Raw genomic sequence first — 20,732 nt, forward strand, 5'->3', positions numbered from 1 at the left:
ATTCACAATTTGGGGGTTTGAGGTATGTCATAAATGTAGTTATGTTGAAATATTCCAGAAAGCCTGGACTTTTTTTGTGGGGAACATTTCTTGGAGTGGATGATGTGGTTTGGCAAGTCAGCTATCAAGACACACGGAGCTGATTGGAAACAGACCACCGGTGATTTTAATACCCGAAAAAGTTACAAGAAAAATGCTGGGAAAAAAGGGGGTGGTGAAATCTGAGTAGGGAAGTCAAAGTATTCCAAGATGAATATATTAATACTATTATGTATGAGCCAGAGTCATGCATAAAAAAGAGCTCTGCAGTGACAGGAAAATCCAGGTAAGTGATATCATCTTAAGTAGAGAAAATGGTCGCTATCCTAGGTGCTGAACTGCCAGTGGAGGGCTTTGGTACCATTCTGCTTCCCACAGTGGGTGGTGGTGGTGTGAAGGACATTTCACACCAAGAGAACATTTTTGTACAATGTACAGTAGCATGTCCATATTTGTCAGGAAAAAGTAAAAAATGTCTTGCAAACATTGCAGTAAATACATACTGTGAAACTGGGGAGAGAAGAAAAAGGACAGACTAAGCACTGATAACTTGGATAAAGAAGATGTTTGAGCTCAGGCCCGTATTAACACAGTGTGGTGCCCTAGTGTGACCCCCCTTCCACTTTACACTTGAAAAAGTGAAATTTACTATGGGTATAAAGACCAAAGACCATCATTACACACATTTACCAAATAAGGCAATAATGACTGTTGCAAGCAACCTTTTCAACAGCTGAATGATCCTAGAGAGCCAGGTGAGGTAATGTGAAGGTATAAGGAATAGTATTGAGAAAATGTATCGCATTGCATCGTCTATTAGAAATGATGGTTGTTTTGTTCTGTTGTTTTCAGAAACAGAAATTAAAGGAATGAAAACAGAATATTGATCTGATTTTCATTTCAAAACCCACAAACGAAGAGACATTTTTAGTTTTCCTAGTCAGAAACGGCAGATACAACATTCATAAAAGACTTGATTTTCCTTCTCGCCTTTGTAAACCAGAAAATAAAACTAATGTTTGAAGAGTAGCACTCAGGAATACTTGTTCCTCAGGTGTCAGGCTCAAGTGTACTTATTCCACAAGGGAGAGTGGATTAATAAAATGGTCTTTGAACATATTTTCTATCAGCAATAAAGTGTACAACTGTTATTTCTAAAATAAACAGCGTCTCTTTTTCCTCGCCTCCGTGGTTCTGAAAGAGACACAGCGGAGACTATTGAACTGTTTTCTTATTCTTATTATTCATTTTCTTATGTATGAAGTATCCAGTATGATGATGAATAACAACTATATCAAATGCTTTATAAATGTTGTATCTGCCGTTTCTGACAACGAAAACTATTTAAGTTTTTCATTTTTTCACGTTGGTGCCCCTCAGCACTCGCCCGATGCGATCTACGGATACTCAGGTGTTACACCGTATTTGGTGACCCATCCGATTCTGTGACCTGCTGTGTTGGAAGAAGTACTCAGTTCCTTTACTTATGTAAAAGTATCAATACCACTATGGAAAAATACGTCATTACAAGTAAAAAATACTGAATTTGAAATCCTACTTTAAAAGTGTAAAAGTATTACCAGCTAAATTTACTTAAAGTACTAAAGTGAAAGTACTAATTTTGCAGAAAATGCGATCCTACTTTAAGTAGGATTTTAAATGTTGGATTTTACTTGTAATGAAGCATTTTTACATTGTGGTATTGATACTTTTACTTAAGTCAGGGGGTACTTCCTCCAACACTGCAGGTCACAGAATCTGATGGGTCACCAAATACGGTGTAACACCGACCCAGGCTGAACTAAAGCTATATAATATTACTTGTTTTAGATAAAGGTCAGTGCAGGATAAAGACAAAGGTCATTTTTATTGAGATAAATTGCACATAGCCATTCCTATGTTTTACCTGTGGAGAGCAGCAATAGGCTCGGATGAGAGTAAGCAGCCTCAGATGTGAGCAGAGGAAGAAAGCGGAGACGTCACATGGAGAGATGCTGCCAGCAGTAGCTGCTTCACCACTAATCACACAACATTAACAGAACCAGCTAACTGTTACTACCAGCTAACCTAGCCTGGATACATGCTTCGCCTTTGATTTATCGTACGTCTGCACAACGTTAGATTCAACGACAGTGCAAAAAGAAAAAAAAACAAAAAAACGGGAAACAACATTACGGTCACACACAGTTATCGTGGCCTCTTCTTGCACTCAGCTGGCAGGATAAATTGCCTTGGCTAGCGTCAGGCTAGCCCGCTAGCTAGCTAGCTACTCAGATCGCTAGCGGTAGTTAGCTAGCTAGCGAGCTGTAGTAACTTGCGTCATGGATGAACTAGTCGTGGAAGTGCGGGGGACAAGTGGGGCCTTCTATAAGGTAAGCTGATGACTTTTGTTGAGCCTTTTTCTTTTCATTCAACACACAGTGCACAGACGTGAGGCTAACTGACATGAAATTGCCGGACTAGCTATGATACCTGCTGGTGTCTGCGGGCCTCGGTGCTTCTGTCCAGCCTCCGTAAACCTGTAAACAAAGCTAACTGAGCGGCTGCCAGATGAACTACTGTGTTATTGGTGATAATGTCGTTGCTAAATAAAAGAAAAAAACGGCAGTGTTGTCGAAAGGTTAGTAATGTTGACGTGATGTGATGGTGTTGGAGTGAATGAGTGATTATTAGCAGCGGTTGATTGCAAATTCACAACTGTGTCCAAACTAACTTAATTCAAGATAACAGCAGCAGGATGTGTGTTGTTTTGCCCCTCAGCCCTGGTGGACAGGTGTTTTTTGTTTTATCAAGGCTGTTGAGCTGTTTGGGTTTAGTCTAGTATATATTCAAATGGAGACAAGAGTTGATAAGTAAGATAAAATGACATTTTGGGGAGGTTAACATTCCTGTTTGTAATCACATTATATCACAAAGACTGAGCATGGATAGAGATAAAGTCTGGGCTTTTGCAAGGCAGGAGGTGAGTGTGTTGTTCATGGTCACTTAGACATGTGTTGATATACAGGTATGATCTGTTTGTCAGTGGTGGAAGAAGCACCATAAGCAACAATGGGAAAAGTTAAATGCTACATTCAAAAGTTGCTTAATTAAAAGTAAACAAGTATTTGGAACAGACTGGTGAAGTGAACAGTGAAGTATCCAAAGTAAAAGTTTTGCTGTGCTGTGAAAACCTTGTATATCTCATTATGTGAGACTGTCATACTTTCAGGACAGATGCAGAGGGGAAGGGGGAATTGTAACTGCTGTCAAGTGTTTTCATCTTTCTAGAAGTATAAGTTTTGCAGTGACTGATCTAATGTGATGAATATGAACGTAATGAATGTACATCACAGCCATCAGAAACTTTACTGCAGACTCGAGCTGCACTTCACTGTAGACTCCTCATTCTGCTGCCAATGCCAGCTGAATCATTTCAAGTACTTGACTAAAGCATATTTCATAATTGGAAATGAACACAAGTTCAGTCCCGTTTGGCGAAAAAGAGTTTTTTCTTTCGGTTTGTGCTTTGCTTCGAGACAAGTGAAAGGTGGCAACGTCAGCAGTGGATGTACTTTTGTTTGTTAGTTGGGTGTGGCACCGGCCAAACAAATCACAGTGTTTGTTGGTGTGCAGTTTGAATACTGTTTTATTATTTGCCAGTTGTTATCAGCAAACTTTAGCACAAAAAGCAGATTAGCCAACCAGGAGTAGATTATTTTATTGATATCCACAAAAATGCAGGTTTTTAATGATCATTTAGACTGATGAATGTTGCTGCTTGTTGCTGTAGAGCTTGCTTAATAATCAGACTGAATTGCCTTTTTGATTTCACACGATACAATGTGAATTGCTGAAAAATCTGAGATGTGCGCAGTAATTCAGTTTCTGTAGTGCAACTTGGTTGTTTTTTTTTTTTATTTTTTTAAAAACTAAGTCAGTATCAGTTTGTACATTGGGGCGTTACTACAGCACATGTCATTAGCTAGATTACTATGTTGGACTCTGGTTTATATCTTAATGCCAGATTTACAAATTATTACAAATGGAGATTTGATTAGTTTTACGGGGTGTGACTATTTACTTGTGTAAGTCAGTTAACCTGTGGTTCCAAAATGTAATAAAATTCCCACTTTATCTATAGAGCTGTATGATACAGAGATGTGTGTATGTCATACAGCCACACTGATGCTGTACAGTAGCCTAAAGCGGACTTTGATGCCGGGGTCCAGGATGCTAATCCCAGACTTGGTAAATTAGGCTCTTGTACTGGGTTTAATAGAGCCAAATAGGTGGCAGGTTATTGCAGATCAAATGCAGAAACGACTCTAAACAAGAGTTTGAACAAACATTTTAATGTTTTAAAAATATATAAAATGTATGTTCATTGAAGGAAAGTGTTTGAACCTGAGAGCAGTTCTTTACTCTGCTGCCTTTGGTTGATTGTAAGGTTTTTGGTCAACTATGAAATTTGTTCTTAAGTTGCTTTTTATGATCCTTTACTGATGAATAAAATATAAACCGATTCTCTGACATATTCAACTAATACATCTAGCAAACCAGTTAAAGATTATTAGTAATTATTAGTTGTCTAAGCATTTCTTTAGTTAAGAACAGTCATTCAGGTGTTTAGGTAGGACGTTCACTTCATCATGGTGGTAGTTTCTAGTGAAGACTCATAACATCATAAATGAGACTCATTATAATCTGAGTAGAACAGTGTGAATTGATTTTTACTCAGATTTGATTTCATACATTTAAAAGAACACTGTCATGTTTCCTTCTCCAAGAAGACACCACAGTGTACTGTATATGAGGTCCTCCTGAGATGAGAAAACTTACTATTTACACCTGGAAATAGAAAGTAAAGCTGATAATGTGTCAGAATCCTTCAAAAATGATAATAATTAAAAAACTATAGATTGTTAAACTTCTTGTTACACTTGGTAAACAAAAAGTGTTTGCACTACAACTCAACTGTTTTTGAATAGAAGCTTATAATCGCCTATGAGCCATTTCTCTTGTGTTTTTAGTGGTGATAACACGACACACAATTACCAGCACACAACACTATAGCATCTTATTCTATAGCGTTGTGTATAAACCATCCTGCTCACCTGTTAGATGATCATATCAAAAAAATATTTTTTTCTTTTTTAAACCTTGTCCCAATATAGGCCAGATGATGGTGAATAAAGTGTGAGTTGTCTCGTGAACTTGCAGTTCAAACAGTCCTAATCACTACAGAGAAAGGTGAACACAGGTCAAGTAGGTCATAATGTTGGCACAGTTAAAAAGCCTCTCATTGAATCATCAGGGAATTTGAGAAGCTCCCTTCAGGAAGTTTTTGCTTCATTTCATCCATTACTGACTGTTAGCTTGCCAGGCTAATGCAAGCCATACGCAATGCACTCTGTTTCTCTCTTACTTCCTTCAAGGCATTGCATGTCCTACTTGCAACACATGACATACACAGACACAGACTTGTGTGTACAACAGCAGAAAGAGCCAAATCTGACCCAGTACCCCGAAAAAAAAAAAAAAGGTCTGAACCCGGCGTATCCCGACAAAATAGTGTGTTTGGTTCAGGCAATTTTGCCGGGAACAGCTGTGGACTCGGGTCGAGCAGCAGGAGTCTCTAAGGCTGTGTTGACTATTCAGACACGTATGTCAAATACTGCTGACTATGGCTTGTGTTGTTTCACCTCTGTGCTTCCTGTAGGCCTTTGTGAAGGATGTTCATGAAGGATCAGTCACTGTGGCATTTGAAAACAAGTGAGTAATGCACAAACACACAACAAAAATATAACATGGTGTAAAATGCTGCCATTCGACAAAGATCATATTCACACTTATCTTTGTATATACATGTGTTCCTCTGTCCCAGTTGGCAGCCGGAGCGTCAGATCCCATTCCAGGATGTGCGATTTCCTCCTCCAACAGGGTTCTGCAAGGAGATTAATGAGAGCGATGACGTCGAGGTGGGACTGATTCAATAATGTCAGAATTGTCTCAGAAAATGTATGTTACCACCAGACATCATCGATTTATGCTTCTTCTGCTGCTATGCTGCTTTCCTTGGAAAGATTTAAATGAGGGTGTGTGGACCACAAGGGATCCTAATGGCTGTTTATTCTCCATTTTTACTGATTTTCACCAAAGGATACTTGGAACTGGAAAAAAGGGGAAGATCAGCAGTGATTTTTCTGTGAATTTAATGTTCCCACACATCAGGTTGTTCTATTTCCTGCAGTTGATATTGTTCACTGTAGGTCCCAGTAAACACTAATCAGAGTTAAACTGTCAGTAGTCGGAAGTGAAGAGAAACTTGAAAGACGTGCAGAAGCATTCCTGATTATGCTGCTAATTAGCCAGATTCCCACAAAGAAAACAACAACCGCTGAAACTGTTGGTGCTGCATTTAGTATTTTTATAATCAGATTATCATCCACAATTTCCAAATATAATTCCTTTTTTTTTGTTTCATTTGCGTTTCCCCAATTTTTACATTCAGCATGTTTTTTATGATTCAAAATGAATATGGATATGTTGCTGTATCAGTGTTTTAATGAGGCTTTGGTTTCCTGACGGTGTGCCGACCTCATTAAATCTATCTGTTTACTCATCTGATCCCTTTATTATGATCTTTTCAGCTTCATGTTATGAGTGTAAAGATTTGTGAAATTGACTCTTTCTGTGTGTGTGTGTGTGTGTGTGTGTGTGTGTGTGTGTGTGTGTGTTTTTCCAGGTATATTCCAGGGCCAATGACAAGGAGCCATGTGGATGGTGGCTGGCCAAGGTTCGCATGGTCAAAGGAGAGGTGAGACTCAGTTCACTTCATTTCTAAGGTTTAGCAACACTATGAATGTACAATGTAGGTCTGAGTATCAAGATATCAGTCAAATGAAAAGATAACATTGCATTGTTTCAATGTTAATATTTAGGTTGGTTTGTTTTCAGATTTATTCAGATTCATCCATACCATACTGCAATATGGACTTATATTTCTTTCAAATTCAGCCTGAACATTTGCTCTGTTTGGATGCATTAGTGTCACACCTACTTTCTTTGAGTCCTGCAATGCTAAATTTAGCTGGCCTACCAAGAGTTTGAGAGTACCCATTAAAACTATAAAATACTGATGAAAATGACTCAGTGTGTGGCTCAGTGTGGACGGATTAAAACACGACACCACTAAGAAGAAAGCAGAATAAATTCAGAAAATTTCAATTGCTTTAAAAATGTATATTTATATTTTATGTATTGATACAGAGTTGATATTTACAGTATAATTTTATCATTCTTTACTTTTTTTTTTTGCTTTGGACATCCTGCATATCTGCTTCACTCTAACACTATCTTTGTCTGTGTGTGTGTGTCTAGTTTTATGTAATAGAATATGCTGCATGTGACGCTACGCTAAATGAGATAGTGACGCTGGAGCGGTTACGGCCGGTCAACCCGAATAAACCAGCCACCAAAAACACCTTCATCAAGATCAGACTGGACGTACCTGAGGATCTACGGCAGATGTAAGTTTGACACAAATAAAAAAGTCCTCTTTAGAAGACTAGTATAGCGTCTCAGCTGAAAATAAATCTGCGATGAACTGCAGGTGTGTGCATGAGACAACAAATTGATCAGTAATGACATCTGATCTTATCTCCGTGTATAACTCTTTGTTCGCAGGTGCTCCAAGGAATCAGCACACAAAGACTTCAAAAAGGCCGTGGGAGCGTTCAGCGTCATCTATGACTCAGAGAAAAAGCAGCTGGTCATCTTGGTTCGTCAAACATGTTTTTCTTTGCGTGTGTGTGTTTTTTTTTTTTTTAAAGGTGTCCTGTGGAGTTATAGCACTCTTCTTCTTACCTGACTCTGCTGGCACATTGCTACGTTTTGTTCTTGCATTACTACCTATAGATCAGTGAAATAGTGTGAAACTGTTGGCAGTAATGTATATTGCATCATGTGATCAATAACGCTGCTGGGTACTTTTAACAACATGTGACAAAAGTCATGTGTCAGTCCCTCTTACTACATTTTACTGATATAATCCCATTCTTTTTTGAGCTACTTAGATATAACACAACTGATGACTTAAAACAATAACACATCATTTTGTAGACATAACCCATCATTACCACATCCAACAGTGAAATGGGCTTTGATTGTTCTTACAGTCGGTGAATGAGGTGACAACAAAGCGGGCCAATATGATGAGCGACATGCACTTCAGGAGCCTCCGCACCAAACTCTCTCTCATGCTGAGGAATGAAGAGGCCAGCAGACAACTGGAGGTACACACACACACACACACACACACACACACACACAATCAGCCTTGCAGAAACTACAACTTCAAATGTATGAGAGCGTTCTTGTGTGTGATTCAGAGTAATTATAGATCTAATAAAGGTTACGTACTTCCTGCTTCCTGTTGATGTTTTTCTGTGTCTTGTCTCTCTCATTGTGTTGCTAAAGAGCTCCAGACAGCTTGCATCGCGGTTCCATGAACAGTTTGCTGTTCGGGATGATTTAATGGGTCTGGCTATCGGGACACACGGGGCCAACATTCAACAAGCGCGTAAAGTCCCTGGAGTCACTAACATAGACTTGGACGAAGAGACATGCACCTTCCACATATACGGAGAGGTAGGATGAATCAGCTGATTCACAGTCAAACAGACACATTAATAGATATGCACACAGGCTTGTATTGTCTCTAGACTTACCAGCAGAGGGTGTAGAGACATTTTTACCTTCCTCATACACTGAATGCTTTGGAAAAAGGTTTCAAAGCTCCTTTTCTTTGCTATTTTTTATGTGAAAGCTAAACTTGAGCAAAGTGAGGAAGTAACTTATGATACATAACAAATGAACTGAATCAGCAGCTGATTTTCTTTATTAAATAATTGATTGTATCTCAAGAAGGAGAAGCAGAAGTTACAGTATGTCTGTTATGTGGTCATTGTTTGTCTCAGGACCAGGATGCTGTCCGTATAGCCAGGAGTTTCCTGGAGTTTTCTGAAGATGTCATTAAAGTTCCCCGGAACTTAGTAGGTAAGAAAATCACTCATTTTATATGGTGAGATTATTCATGTGGTAACTTGAGTTTATTGAATGATTAATCCGATTATTAAACTGGTAGAAGACTGTAATTGATGTTCATGCCCTTTTATAGGGAAGGTGATCGGAAAGAACGGCAAACTGATCCAGGAGGTGGTTGATAAGTCTGGCGTGGTGCGGGTTCGTATCGAGCCAGAGAATGACAAAAAGCCCTCGGCAGCAGCAGCGGCAGCAGCAGACGAGGTCAGTGGGGAAATAAAGTTCGGTTTAATATGAACACCTCTGCTTACTTACCATATTACACAGAGCTAAAAGCGATTTTTTTAACTGGATAAGTCAGACTGAATTCTCACACCCAAAGAATTATAACTGAGATTGAACCTGATTCCAATAATAAATACAGTTCAAATAAACAGAGAGTAGACGCAAGAGCTCTGAATTCAGTCGCCATCTTTCTCTGTCTGAATCTCACTCACAGGGAATGGTGCCATTTGTATTTGTGGGGACCAAGGAAAGCATCTCCAATGCTACAGTACTGCTGGACTACCACCTCAACTACCTGAAGGTATGTATAATACCAGCATTAATAACATTATGTATCAGCTGTTTTAATTTTACACTGATCCCTGCTGCAAAGAAAAAAAAGGTTTAATAAAGGTAATAAATTCAATAACATGGAGCTTAAATAGAGCAGCTGAGATGAGTAAAGCAGTAAAAAATCTAACCAACCGTTTAACTTTTAATACCATTTGCCAGAAGTGACGTTTAACTTAATGCAGAAATACAAAATATCAAATCAAATATATTGAATTATTTGAGCAGTTGAGATGAATAATTTGATCACAGTATTAGTGTCTTTCAGTTCATTGTTTTGGTTTTTTACAGACCAGAATGCTTTGGTTCAGTCTCCGGTGTCAGTGTTGTGTTTACAACCTGTTGTGTTTTGTGCCCAAGTGGCAAAAAAATCCATTCATAGAGCTTTAAAATATTTATATAATTATGATATTATTTCAAAAGCATTAGAAAACTAAAACATTTTAAACAGTTCTTAAGATCATAATGTGAACAAATTCATGTTTGCATTAACATGTAAATTATTGTGTTTTTGTGATCTTCCTGGTTCCTTGTTTGTGGGTGTAAACATCATATCCTGGTGACAGAAACCCAGATAATCCCTACTCAACTCGAATTTGCAGCAGTTGGTCAGTAAAGCAAAAAAAAAAAAAAAGATTCCAAAGTTAAAGTCTTGAGAGCAGTAATCCACAGTAATACTTCCAACTTTTGCTTCACTGGTAATCAGATGGAGAAGCCATGTCCAGCATGGCAATAAATGCAGCAGTGCTGAAGCAGCCAGAAACCAAATGGTGTTCATCCTCCACTGCTGAGGAAACTCATTTGGTAGAGAAACGACAGAGTAGCTGGATGTTTAAGAGTCAAATACACACCCACACAGCTGCAATCAGAAAACATGCCAGGTTCCCTAAATGTTCTGCATCAACATAGCCTCAATATAGTTAAAACCAGGATACTAGCCTGTATGTAAGCATACTCAGTCTCACTTATTTTCTTCTTGTCCGCAGGAGGTGGATCAGCTTCGTCTGGAGCGTCTTCAGATTGACGAGCAGCTGAGACAGATAGGAGGGGGAGGCGGCGGAGGAGGGACGGGCCCTCGGAACCCCAAAGACAAAACCTACGTGTTCGATAACGGCACGGGGCTGGGCATGGGGAGAGGAGGAGGAGGCGGGAAGCCCTACGCAGGAGGTGGAGGAAGAGGTGGCAGAGGGCGAAGAGGAGGCAGCGCAGCTTTTGCCTCAGGTACGATAAAATTACTACTTCTTAATAAACATCAAGTGAATTCCTTTAGAGAGCGTTTAGATCACTGTAATAATTAAATCTCCTTTATTAAAAACTGTGCTTGTACACATACAAATTAAATTATATGAAGGTTTAATATAAAATACTCTTAAGTTTTTGCCAGCTACTGTAAGCTCTGTGTAAGTGCTCTCATTGGTTTGGATGGTTTGGCATAATTTGAGGTTATTTTCAGCCATATCTGATGAGAGAGCCTCTTCCCACAGCGTCATAAAAATAAAAAACAATTATTCAGAGGTTAATTCTACGTTGCTTTTCCTCAGTAGTTTAAACAAGGTTTGACTTGTGTACTCCGTTCCTCAGGCACCAACTCCGAGGCGTCCAACGCTTCAGAGACAGAGTCAGACCACAAAGACGAGCTCAGCGATTGGTCGCTGGCCCCCACCGAGGAGCTGATGACAGGAGGCGGGACCCTGCCCAGACGGACAGATGGGAGGAAGAGAGCAGGCGGCGGAGGACTGCGAGGACGAGGGGGGAGAGGAAGAGGAGGGGGCGGATATAAAGGTGGATAGTAACTATCATTGTTCTTTTTTGCAGAGATCTCATGTCAGTCAGGATCAATGGGTATTGTTGGAGAGTCAATATTAGCAGCGAAAAAACATTTTCTCAATAAGTTACACAACTTTTTTTCCCATTATTTTTCTACCATTTAACTGGTGATGAAGTTAACTTTGAAGATAATGAATGGAGATTATTTTTATTCAAGTGGTAGGAGAAGAAAGAGAAAGAAATTAGTGTGTAGTGAATCGAAATAAATAACAGTTTGTGATGCTTTTCATCAAATTATAGCCTGAAGAATAGAAATGAATCATATAATGAGATCTCTGCAGACTCCCCTCCCCTAATAAATTCTCATTATGAGTGTTTGCTTTTCAAGGAGATCCACATTTATATTGAAAAAGAGCTTACCCTTGACATGAATCTAATTATGACGCACATAAATTTAACCCCATTTTTAACCTACTAGCTACAAACAGTCTGCTCACCTTAACGTTGCAGGGACTTGTGGTTTTGGTAGTCAGTGTTTTTTGATTCCACTTTGTCCCAGAACAAGTTCAGTACATAGTTTTATTTTCCTGTGGAGCTTTTGGAACAGTTGTGATACTTATAAGTTGAGACGTGGGCTTTGTCTGTCCTGGTTTAGGTGATGACTTGCAGTGGAGCGAGCCAAGACTTCGTCATATCAGAGACCCCAAGACGAGAGGGCAGGAAGACACACTACAGGTAACACAAACATTCGTTCTTTAAAAAAAAAAAAAACATTTCTGTTGGGTTTTATTCCTAAAATTATCTTGAAAACTCACCAATTATCAGGAGCTTCCTATTCTACGATGAACCTGTTGGCAACCAAAAATGGGATAAAAAGCTTTTTGTCTGATCAGGTCCTGGTTTAAGTGTCTTAATCCTAACTGTGATGCATATTTGGTCCTACTTTCAGGACTAGGAGTAAAAGCATTTTATTAACTTATTAACCACGGAAATTAGCTCTATTTCAGCTGATATTAAGGAGAGCTCCATAGGGGTCCTAACCTGTTAGGAGTCAACAAGGGAAAAGTGTTCAGACAGACACGATCCGTGTGAGGAGAGACTATTAACTGTGCAGGATTCAGAGGAGATCACAGTGCCTCAGATGTTACACACGACTCAACAGTGCATAATGAGAGCTGAATAAAACTTTTATTTGAATACAGTCACGTTCCCCTGAAAGTCACCTGCTTAATGCTAATAAAGGATATCTGCAAAGCCATGACCCCTTTTTCCCAAGCCGGATGTTGGTTTTTAACTTAACTTAACTTTAGTGATTCTCCATTCATAGCTTAGCAATTGTACCTAAGCACGCTGGCAGAGGAAAAGCTTAACGTACTGCTAACCTTTTCCTCTGCTCCGCTCGCATTTACCTCACTTTTCTGCCGCTCGCTCTCACTCAACCACACAATCGCTACACACACACATTACACGCTGTCCTGTTCCTTAAAGGAGCTACGCTACCAAGAGTTTTCCAGGTAACGACACAGGTTGACTCACGTTTTGGAACAGCGCTGCACAGAGGCTCCCAAACGCTGCCAGGGAAACACTGCAGTAGTAACAGTGTGTTACATCAAAGGCCAAGGACCCCATAATTAACTAGTCCTAGATGTTACTATATATAAAGAGTTTAGGCTAACGTTAGATCTCTGCCCTGCTTTTTGCTGGATTTGGGAATGTTTATACTCAAGCAACAACGTTACCTGAAATGACGGTGCCTTCACCAAACACATCTGTTAGTCCTCATCCTAAAAACATTTTCTCTTGTTCCATTAAAAGTGAAACATGCTTTCAGTTGAACAGTATTATGCTGGAATAAAATAACAATCTTATTTTATATTTCTGGCTAGAAATGAGAAGTTGTCTTTGTCGACCTCTGAAATCACAAACCTGTTGTGTCAAAATTGTAAACTGCGTTATGAGCCATGTGAAAGAGAGAAAGCTTTACAGGTGTAGCTTTGATCTTTTTTCTTTTCTTTTAACTTTTATTTAAAGCTGTGGGACTTGTTTCCTCTTTCCCACAGATCCGTGTGGACGGGAACAACGAGCGTAGCGTGCAGCACTCCTCGGGGCGAGGAGGAGGAGGAGGAGGAGGGCCTTCTTCATCCCAGGGTGGCATCAGTGCCGGCGGTGAGGGCCCATCCCGCCATCATCACCGACCCATCAGAGAACGAGGGATGAAGAAGGACAAACAGGACGCTCCTCCGCTGGTGAACGGAGTGTCGTAGATACACCACTGGAGGACCTGCTCACTTAGACGCACACACATTCAAAAATACACACAGACACACACACACACATACATACACAGGCAACTCGTCATAAAACATCGTAGAGTCTCTCTCGCTTTTTCTTTCTCTGTCTTTGTCAGACACATACACAATACACATATTTCCATCAGCATGGAAGAGTTTGCCGTAGTGAAGCAGACCAGAGGTGATCTGGAATCTGCTGGTCTGCTCTGCTGAGGTCCGCTCTGGTTTCAGTGTACTGGTCTGGTCTGGCATCTCCTGGTCCTGTCTGGAGTAAAAGAAACCGCACTTTTTGGACAAATGGACAGGAAGAGGAGGGGTTTGACAAAAGCTGATCTCTTACAGAGGCATTAACCCCAAACATACTCTCTCCCCATCAAATGCAAATATTAGCTTTTTTTTAAAAAAATCAACTCAATTGGAAGATTTTTTTTTTTTCCACTATCCTGTTTGGGCAAGCTGACATGAGAAAAAAGAAACAAGTCAAATAAATCAAGGAAATCATTTCTTGACAAGCAGAACAGAGGAAACAAGGAATTCCAGAAGGCAGGAAAACATGTTCCTTCCCTGTTCTCCTTGCTGCACACCGTAACCTTATTTTTACTGAAAATGGGGAAATGTGGAGAAGATCTGACAGCACACAGTTTAAGTAGCGTCAGTGTTTCCCATAGGTGGAGAATTTGTTTGTGGTGGTCTAAATCCAGCTCATGAGAGTGAGCTGCAAAACTGCATTGTTTTCACAAGTTAACAACAGGGTAGACAAGTCCTTTTGCATCTTTCATCTGCATTTCCAGAGATGTATGAACTTCAGAATAAATAAATTGCAGAATACAAAATCTTTTTTTTAGAAGGGGCACCCAAGTAACTTCTACATATGAGAAACATGTAGCTTTGGGAATTCAGACTGGAAGTTTGTAGAGGGCACTCATGATTTTTTTTCTTTTGTTTAATTTGAGCCCTGATCACCATGTAGACACTTGAGCAAATCAAACCTGCTTTTGGTGTCAGCGAAGTGGAGAGGATTTCACAGTGTCCATGTTTCAGGATGAAATATGAACAAGTATGCATGGGTGTTTTTTTTTTTTGTTTGTTTTTTTTCCTGTGGCAGTCCACATGAGCCTACACACACTTATCTAATTGAAGTCATCTGTTTTCTTTCCTGTTGCCTACGTAATGTTAAATTCCTTTAGTCTCTGACTGTCAGACCACACATGAATTCAACAATGTGTAGGAGAAACATAAATCCAAGGCACTCTGATGCAAATAAACTGTTAAAACGCTTTTACTAGCACAAGGTTGAACAAAGTATAAATTACAATAAGTCTTCATCAGGGTACAAAATGTCATGAACTGCTGTCCAGTGGCAAACACTGACACTTCAGGAAATCACACAAAACCTCTAAAGCCACAGTACCTGCAGTAAACCATAAAACCTATAAAAATGTGGCAGTGGTCAAAGGACTATAAATACAAGGGCCAGAAACACAGGTAAAACCTGTGAAGTCACATAACCAAAGCCCATACCGTAATACAGTGATTAATCAAAAGTTCTGCGTCACAGAATCCAACCTATCCAGACACATTCAGCACTGTAACAGTTTCATGGAGTTTCATTTTCAGTGGTGCAGTCAGCAGCAGTGGATCTTCTTGGTTTTTTTACAGTGAGGTACCATTATCTCAATACTCATTGATCTCATTGGTAAATACCAGTCAACAGGTATAAAACATCTTGTACTAGACCAATAGGAGACTGTAAGCTAGACTCCTTTTTGAATTAGTTCAATTTACCAAATCGGTCAGTTAAATTCATACAGTATCTTCAGCTTCCAGTCAAACCCGATGAAGGGCCAGTTTACGATGGCTGACCACAACTGATTACTGTTACTGCAGCACAACATCTCGAATCTACAACCAGCCTGATGAGTCACATGAGTTTTTCTTGAATTTCTGAAAAAAAAAGAGAATAGTGAATGAATAAACGTTCAAGAGAGTGATTAAAAAAACCCTTTTTGTCTGTATTTAGAACACCTGATAAGTATATTTTGTTTTGTTATATTACAGTAGAAGTAACAAATTCATTGAGTTATACCTTGATAAAATAAAATATTGGTGTAAATTTCATTGTTCTTGGATTTTCAGCGTATTCGTGGCCTGTCCCTCTTCAACATTTTTTGTAATCTTACTCTATTTAGTTCATTTTGTCAGTTTCATATTGTAAATGGTAGTAGGGTTGATGAAGGAGTCTGGCTTGTAACAAATCCAAACAGATTTTCTTTCAGTTACAACAATTTCAGTACTCTTAAGTTGATTGTCATACTTCTGCATCATTGAAGTTGGCTGCAATACTACCTCCCTGGCTTTCTAACATTTCATCACATGTTAATACCACAGTATCAGGTCCTGTTCTGTGACCATGAAGGGTGCAATAATTTTTTTTGTAGTGCGTTTATCACTTGACTAAGTCACAGTTAAGTGTAGTGAAACTGCTCTAAACCAGAATATAAAATCAAGTTTAATGGAGCAAGATTTTGATCTCCCCTGTGTTCACCACAGTCATGGAGCTGCAGCCTGTGAGTCCTCTGCCGCTCCTTAAAGAGGCTTTTTAACAGGTCACATTTATATCTGTGCCTTGGATTTAAGCTTCTCCATTGCTGTAAATGTGGCCCATTCTTAAGAGCACCTGACTGCTTTTAATACTGTTGGTTAAAACCTTTTGGCCCATGCACCGCTCTTTTCTGTTGCTTTACCTACTTGTTTGGGATATATGTTTGTGTTTTGTTACATAACAAAATGTACTTTCAAATACTTAAAAAGCTGGTTTCCTGAGCCAGCATGTCACATTTCTTTGCATTTCCGTGTCCTTTTCTAGATCCAACCTTATAGTTAAAAACACCAGATTCAGTCTCTCCTTTACTATAACTTGATGTCATTCCTCATAACTACATCATAGCTGGTGATTATGTGACCCTGTGTGCGTTTGGTTTCATTCTTTTGGATAGGCAAAATGGTGACTAAACAGATTCTGTTGACAGAACGGGTCCAGTCTTCTGGCCTCACTCTAAACTTGTCTGCCTCTAAAGCTGTGTGACACACTGATAAGGACTTAAACAAAAAGAGGACTAGACAATCGTCATCAAGTAGCTGAAAGAGACTATTTTTTCTAACCAGGGTAGGTTGTCAGACATCAGGGGAACAAACAACATAAGCTGACTTCAAGCTCCCACCTTGAGCCACTTGTGTGTTCCACCCTGCTGTTCATTTGACACCTTAGTGAGTTACTGACTTCATACATATTCTGCATGGAAAGATTGTCAGTGTCATCATCATCAAAATAAATAACGTACATGATGATTCTTACAGATCATGTACATCCTCAGCTGTTCCAAATTGTCCTAAACTTAAACAGACCGCAGTAACTTAGATGGGCTAGTGTAGAGAGTATCTGTGGATTTATGATTGAAAAGGAGATTAATATTAGCATTTGTTTGAATAAAAAAAACTTCAAATGTAAGTAAGATAGTGTAAAATAAAAAAGCAAAGCAAAAACAATGTTTCTCAGGGTTTCTCTGAGCATTCGTAGTCGTAACAACCTTGTGTGAAAGTGTAGTAATACATCAAAATACTGTATATATAATATTTCTCAACAAACGCAATACCTATCAGTATATCAGGGGTAGACTAGCAGACAGCTTCAGTTATAGTGTTGCTATGTGCAAAAAAAAAAAACTCAAAATAACAATAAGCATATTTCCCAAAATTTTTTGCATTCCTTTTTGTGGCACTCTTAAAATAGTTTTGGGAAATATGCATATTTGTTTATAATTATTGTTATTTGTTAATTAGTACTGTTAATTAGCTTCAGAGGGTTTTTTTGCCAAGAGCTTGATGAGTAGATCGATACCACTCTCATGTCTGTGCGGTAAATGTGAAGCCAGCAAACGGTTAGCTTAGCATAAAGACTAGAAGCAGGTAGGAAGCAGGGAGGAAACAGCTAGTTCAGAAGCTAGAAGCTCACTAATTAACATGTTATATCTTGTTTGTTAATTCTGTCTGTGTTTATTATTTTGGGGGGGAAGTCTGTGCAAAAACCATTTCTTACTTGGCACAGGGACTTCCATGCTAGTTGTTTCCCGCCGCTTCTAGTTTTTATGCTAATCTAAGCTAAGTGCCTGCTGACTCTAGCGTTGTACTTTACAGACAGACTTGATAGTGGTGTCAATCTTCTCGTTTAAAACTAAACAAGAAAGCGAATAAGCATATTTCCCAAAATATTAAATTATTCTTTAAAAAAAAATGTTTTCATTAAGAGCATCATCAGTGAGCATAGCATTAAATTATTTTACAGTAGGTATCAACTTTTAGCCTGTTAGACTCAAAACTGTTACAGTACACAGTTCAAATTTATCATTCATCATCTTAATGTCAACCCATAGTTAAGCTATTGGTCCCATTTCCAGCTGCCGGACTCAAAAACAGTCGAAAGACATACGTAGAAAGCTGCGAATGCTCAGGGAAACCCCACCATAATTTTTGTGTGACATGTGCCTTTAATTGTGGCTAGTATCACAACCTAGACATGTAAATCAGGGATGATTAGATGTTGACAATGGACCAGGTGTGTAAAGAAGGCAACTTCCTGTTGTGACATCATTGACTCACCCTGGGTCATCACTGGCAACACTGAGCATTTCTGAGCTTCCTCTAAACTCAAAGGGCAGGTGTTTGTGTAAAGTTTTATGAAAGGGTGACTTTGGAATCGCAGGAAACTGCTTTAACCACCTGATCCATTTTTAATACTGAAGGTGTTGTATGCTTGTACAGTCGTACAGATGTAATCCTGTAGCATATGACCTGGTTCAGTTAACCTATGAAATGGATTCAGTTACTTTTGTAGACAAGTTCTTTGGCGCTTTCGGTTCTGTGCCAAAGTGGCAGCCATTTCTCAATACAAACCCTCTTTCTTTCATTTTATCAGAGATGAAAATGGTGACTCTGTAACCCATAGTTCAATCCTTATCTCTCTATGTAGGAAAGGAACTGAAAGGAAATGAAAAAGTTTCATAGGTTGAGCCAGGTCTTTTTTTCACCAGACATCAGTGTACCTTTCTAGTCTTGCAATGCATGTACATCTTTATTATGATATTTTGGAGACATTCAGTAGGTTTGGACACATGTTAAAAAAAGTTTTTCAGTCAGTGTTACTTTGTCTCATTTTTCCTTGACCTGAGTCCGGCTGGATAGCCAGTGATGAGTAACATTTGATGTGACAACCATCAACTTAGAGTCAACGACACATGGGGAACTTTCACCTTTAGGAAATGTCACAAGAAATGGCTATGAGTAATGAATCATGAAACAGGCTTTTATTCCAGAGTTCATTTTTCTTTTTCAAAAGTATTATTGGTGTCAATTTCTCTATCACTAATCTGTTAGGACCTTTGCTTTCACTTTACGCTGTCGTTCACACTGCAGCCATGTTGCATTTTTCCTGGAAACATTCTCTGCACTGCATCAAAAAATGGCTCAAGTGAAAGTGACCTCTATATTGTCAATAGAGCATCAACAGTATGGAGTTGCTTTGTATTGTAAAAAAAAAAAAAAAAAAAAAAAAAAAGTTGGGAGAAAAAAGAAGGGAGGGTGACATACTGTATATAATGATGTCATTATTTGTCTGAGAAAAGATTTGTACTATTGTTTCAAATGTGCACTTATCCTGATATTTTCTTTTTTTGCTGTTTAATATCAGTTAAATGCTAGAGCTCTTGATAATAAACTTAATGATGTGTGAAAAAATAGTATCCTCCATAGCAGGGTTGAGTCACACCCAGCTGTCTTTAATAATGAAATGTCCATAGTGCTGCAGAAGTTGAAAACTAGTGTTACATCAGAGAAAGATGAGGAGTTTTTGACCTGAGAGGAGAAATCCACCCTAAAACAGAATTCATGGTGGAAGGCACACAAGAAATTATGACACGGATATAATGACTGATTATTACTTCTAGATGAATTATCCTTTAAAATGTAATATTGATTCATTGGCATTGCATATGAGACAGGTTTAGCTGGCATGGCAACAGTATATTTAGGGAAGGTTTGGGTTTATTTAGTTTTCTCTAAAAATGAAATGTATCAGATGTGCATCAAAGCTTAAAGTAATACTCCATCCACACCTGTAGGCTTAGTGGCGGTTTAAAATTGGTCGTGTTTGCTGTCATAGTGGCTGTAACCAGCTTGGACTCAAGTTTGTGAAGTTGGTTGTAAGGGTTTTCCAGCAACGTCCATGCTAACTTTTCAACTCACTCTTGCAGCATAATCCACTTCTCTGCTGACCAAACAAAGGCTCAGTATGTTACAAACATTTGTATATGTTGTGCCAAACTTAAATACCCCCATTTACTAGCTACAAAGAGAACCTGTCATTTAGCCATATTTGGGTGAAAGTATGACTGTTAGCATACAGATGAACAGCGGAGAGGTGGATTATGTGGCAGTAGTGGTTAGAGCAATTTCTAAATATATTTGGGTATTTTCATTCCCTCTGTGAAAACATTAATATTTGAATCCATTCTAGCTGACTGAAAGCAGCAACTGTAAATAAAAAGCCTACTGTGGGTGAGTATTTGATGCTGAAAAGATTTTGGGTGAGTGAGCGGTTAATTTCATTCTTGACCTTGAAAACTGCAGTTTCACCAAAAAAAAACAAAACAAGAATTATCAAAAAATCCATTGACTCGCTTTTTCTGGAGTTCGTGGAGTTTGCTCAGGTGTCACACTGAAAATGACCACCTGTTGTCACATGACTGACGTATTTAGTAAACATAATGACTGAGCTACCTCCATAACAACTGAGCAAACTCCACTCAATGAGGAAGACGTGAAACCTCTGGAAAAAGCTATTAAGTGAGGGCTGAGTTCCAATTTTAAGCTAAATAAGGATAGGCTTAGCATAAAGACTGGAAGCATTCTTGGCTTTGGGGAAACTGCTAGCCTGGTTGTGTC

The 20,732-nt window shown here is 38.9% G+C and overlaps 1 protein-coding gene across 1 annotated transcript; it reads left to right on the plus strand.

Moving 5' to 3' along the window:
* Positions 1-1,842: 1,842 nt before the first annotated feature.
* fmr1 (fragile X messenger ribonucleoprotein 1) lies at positions 1,843-16,576 on the plus strand. The gene is made up of 15 exons (XM_067598611.1): positions 1,843-2,411; positions 5,741-5,793; positions 5,906-5,999; positions 6,767-6,838; positions 7,402-7,550; positions 7,708-7,801; positions 8,199-8,315; positions 8,500-8,670; positions 9,000-9,078; positions 9,200-9,327; positions 9,563-9,649; positions 10,665-10,899; positions 11,260-11,460; positions 12,101-12,180; positions 13,506-16,576. The coding sequence occupies exons 1-15, from the start codon at positions 2,361-2,363 to the stop codon at positions 13,707-13,709; spliced, it is 1,815 nt and encodes a 604-aa protein (XP_067454712.1). The 5' UTR covers positions 1,843-2,360; the 3' UTR covers positions 13,710-16,576.
* Positions 16,577-20,732: the final 4,156 nt, after the last annotated feature.

The sequence above is a fragment of the Thunnus thynnus genome, chromosome 9 (assembly GCF_963924715.1).
Source record: "Thunnus thynnus chromosome 9, fThuThy2.1, whole genome shotgun sequence".
Taxonomy (NCBI): domain Eukaryota; kingdom Metazoa; phylum Chordata; class Actinopteri; order Scombriformes; family Scombridae; genus Thunnus; species Thunnus thynnus.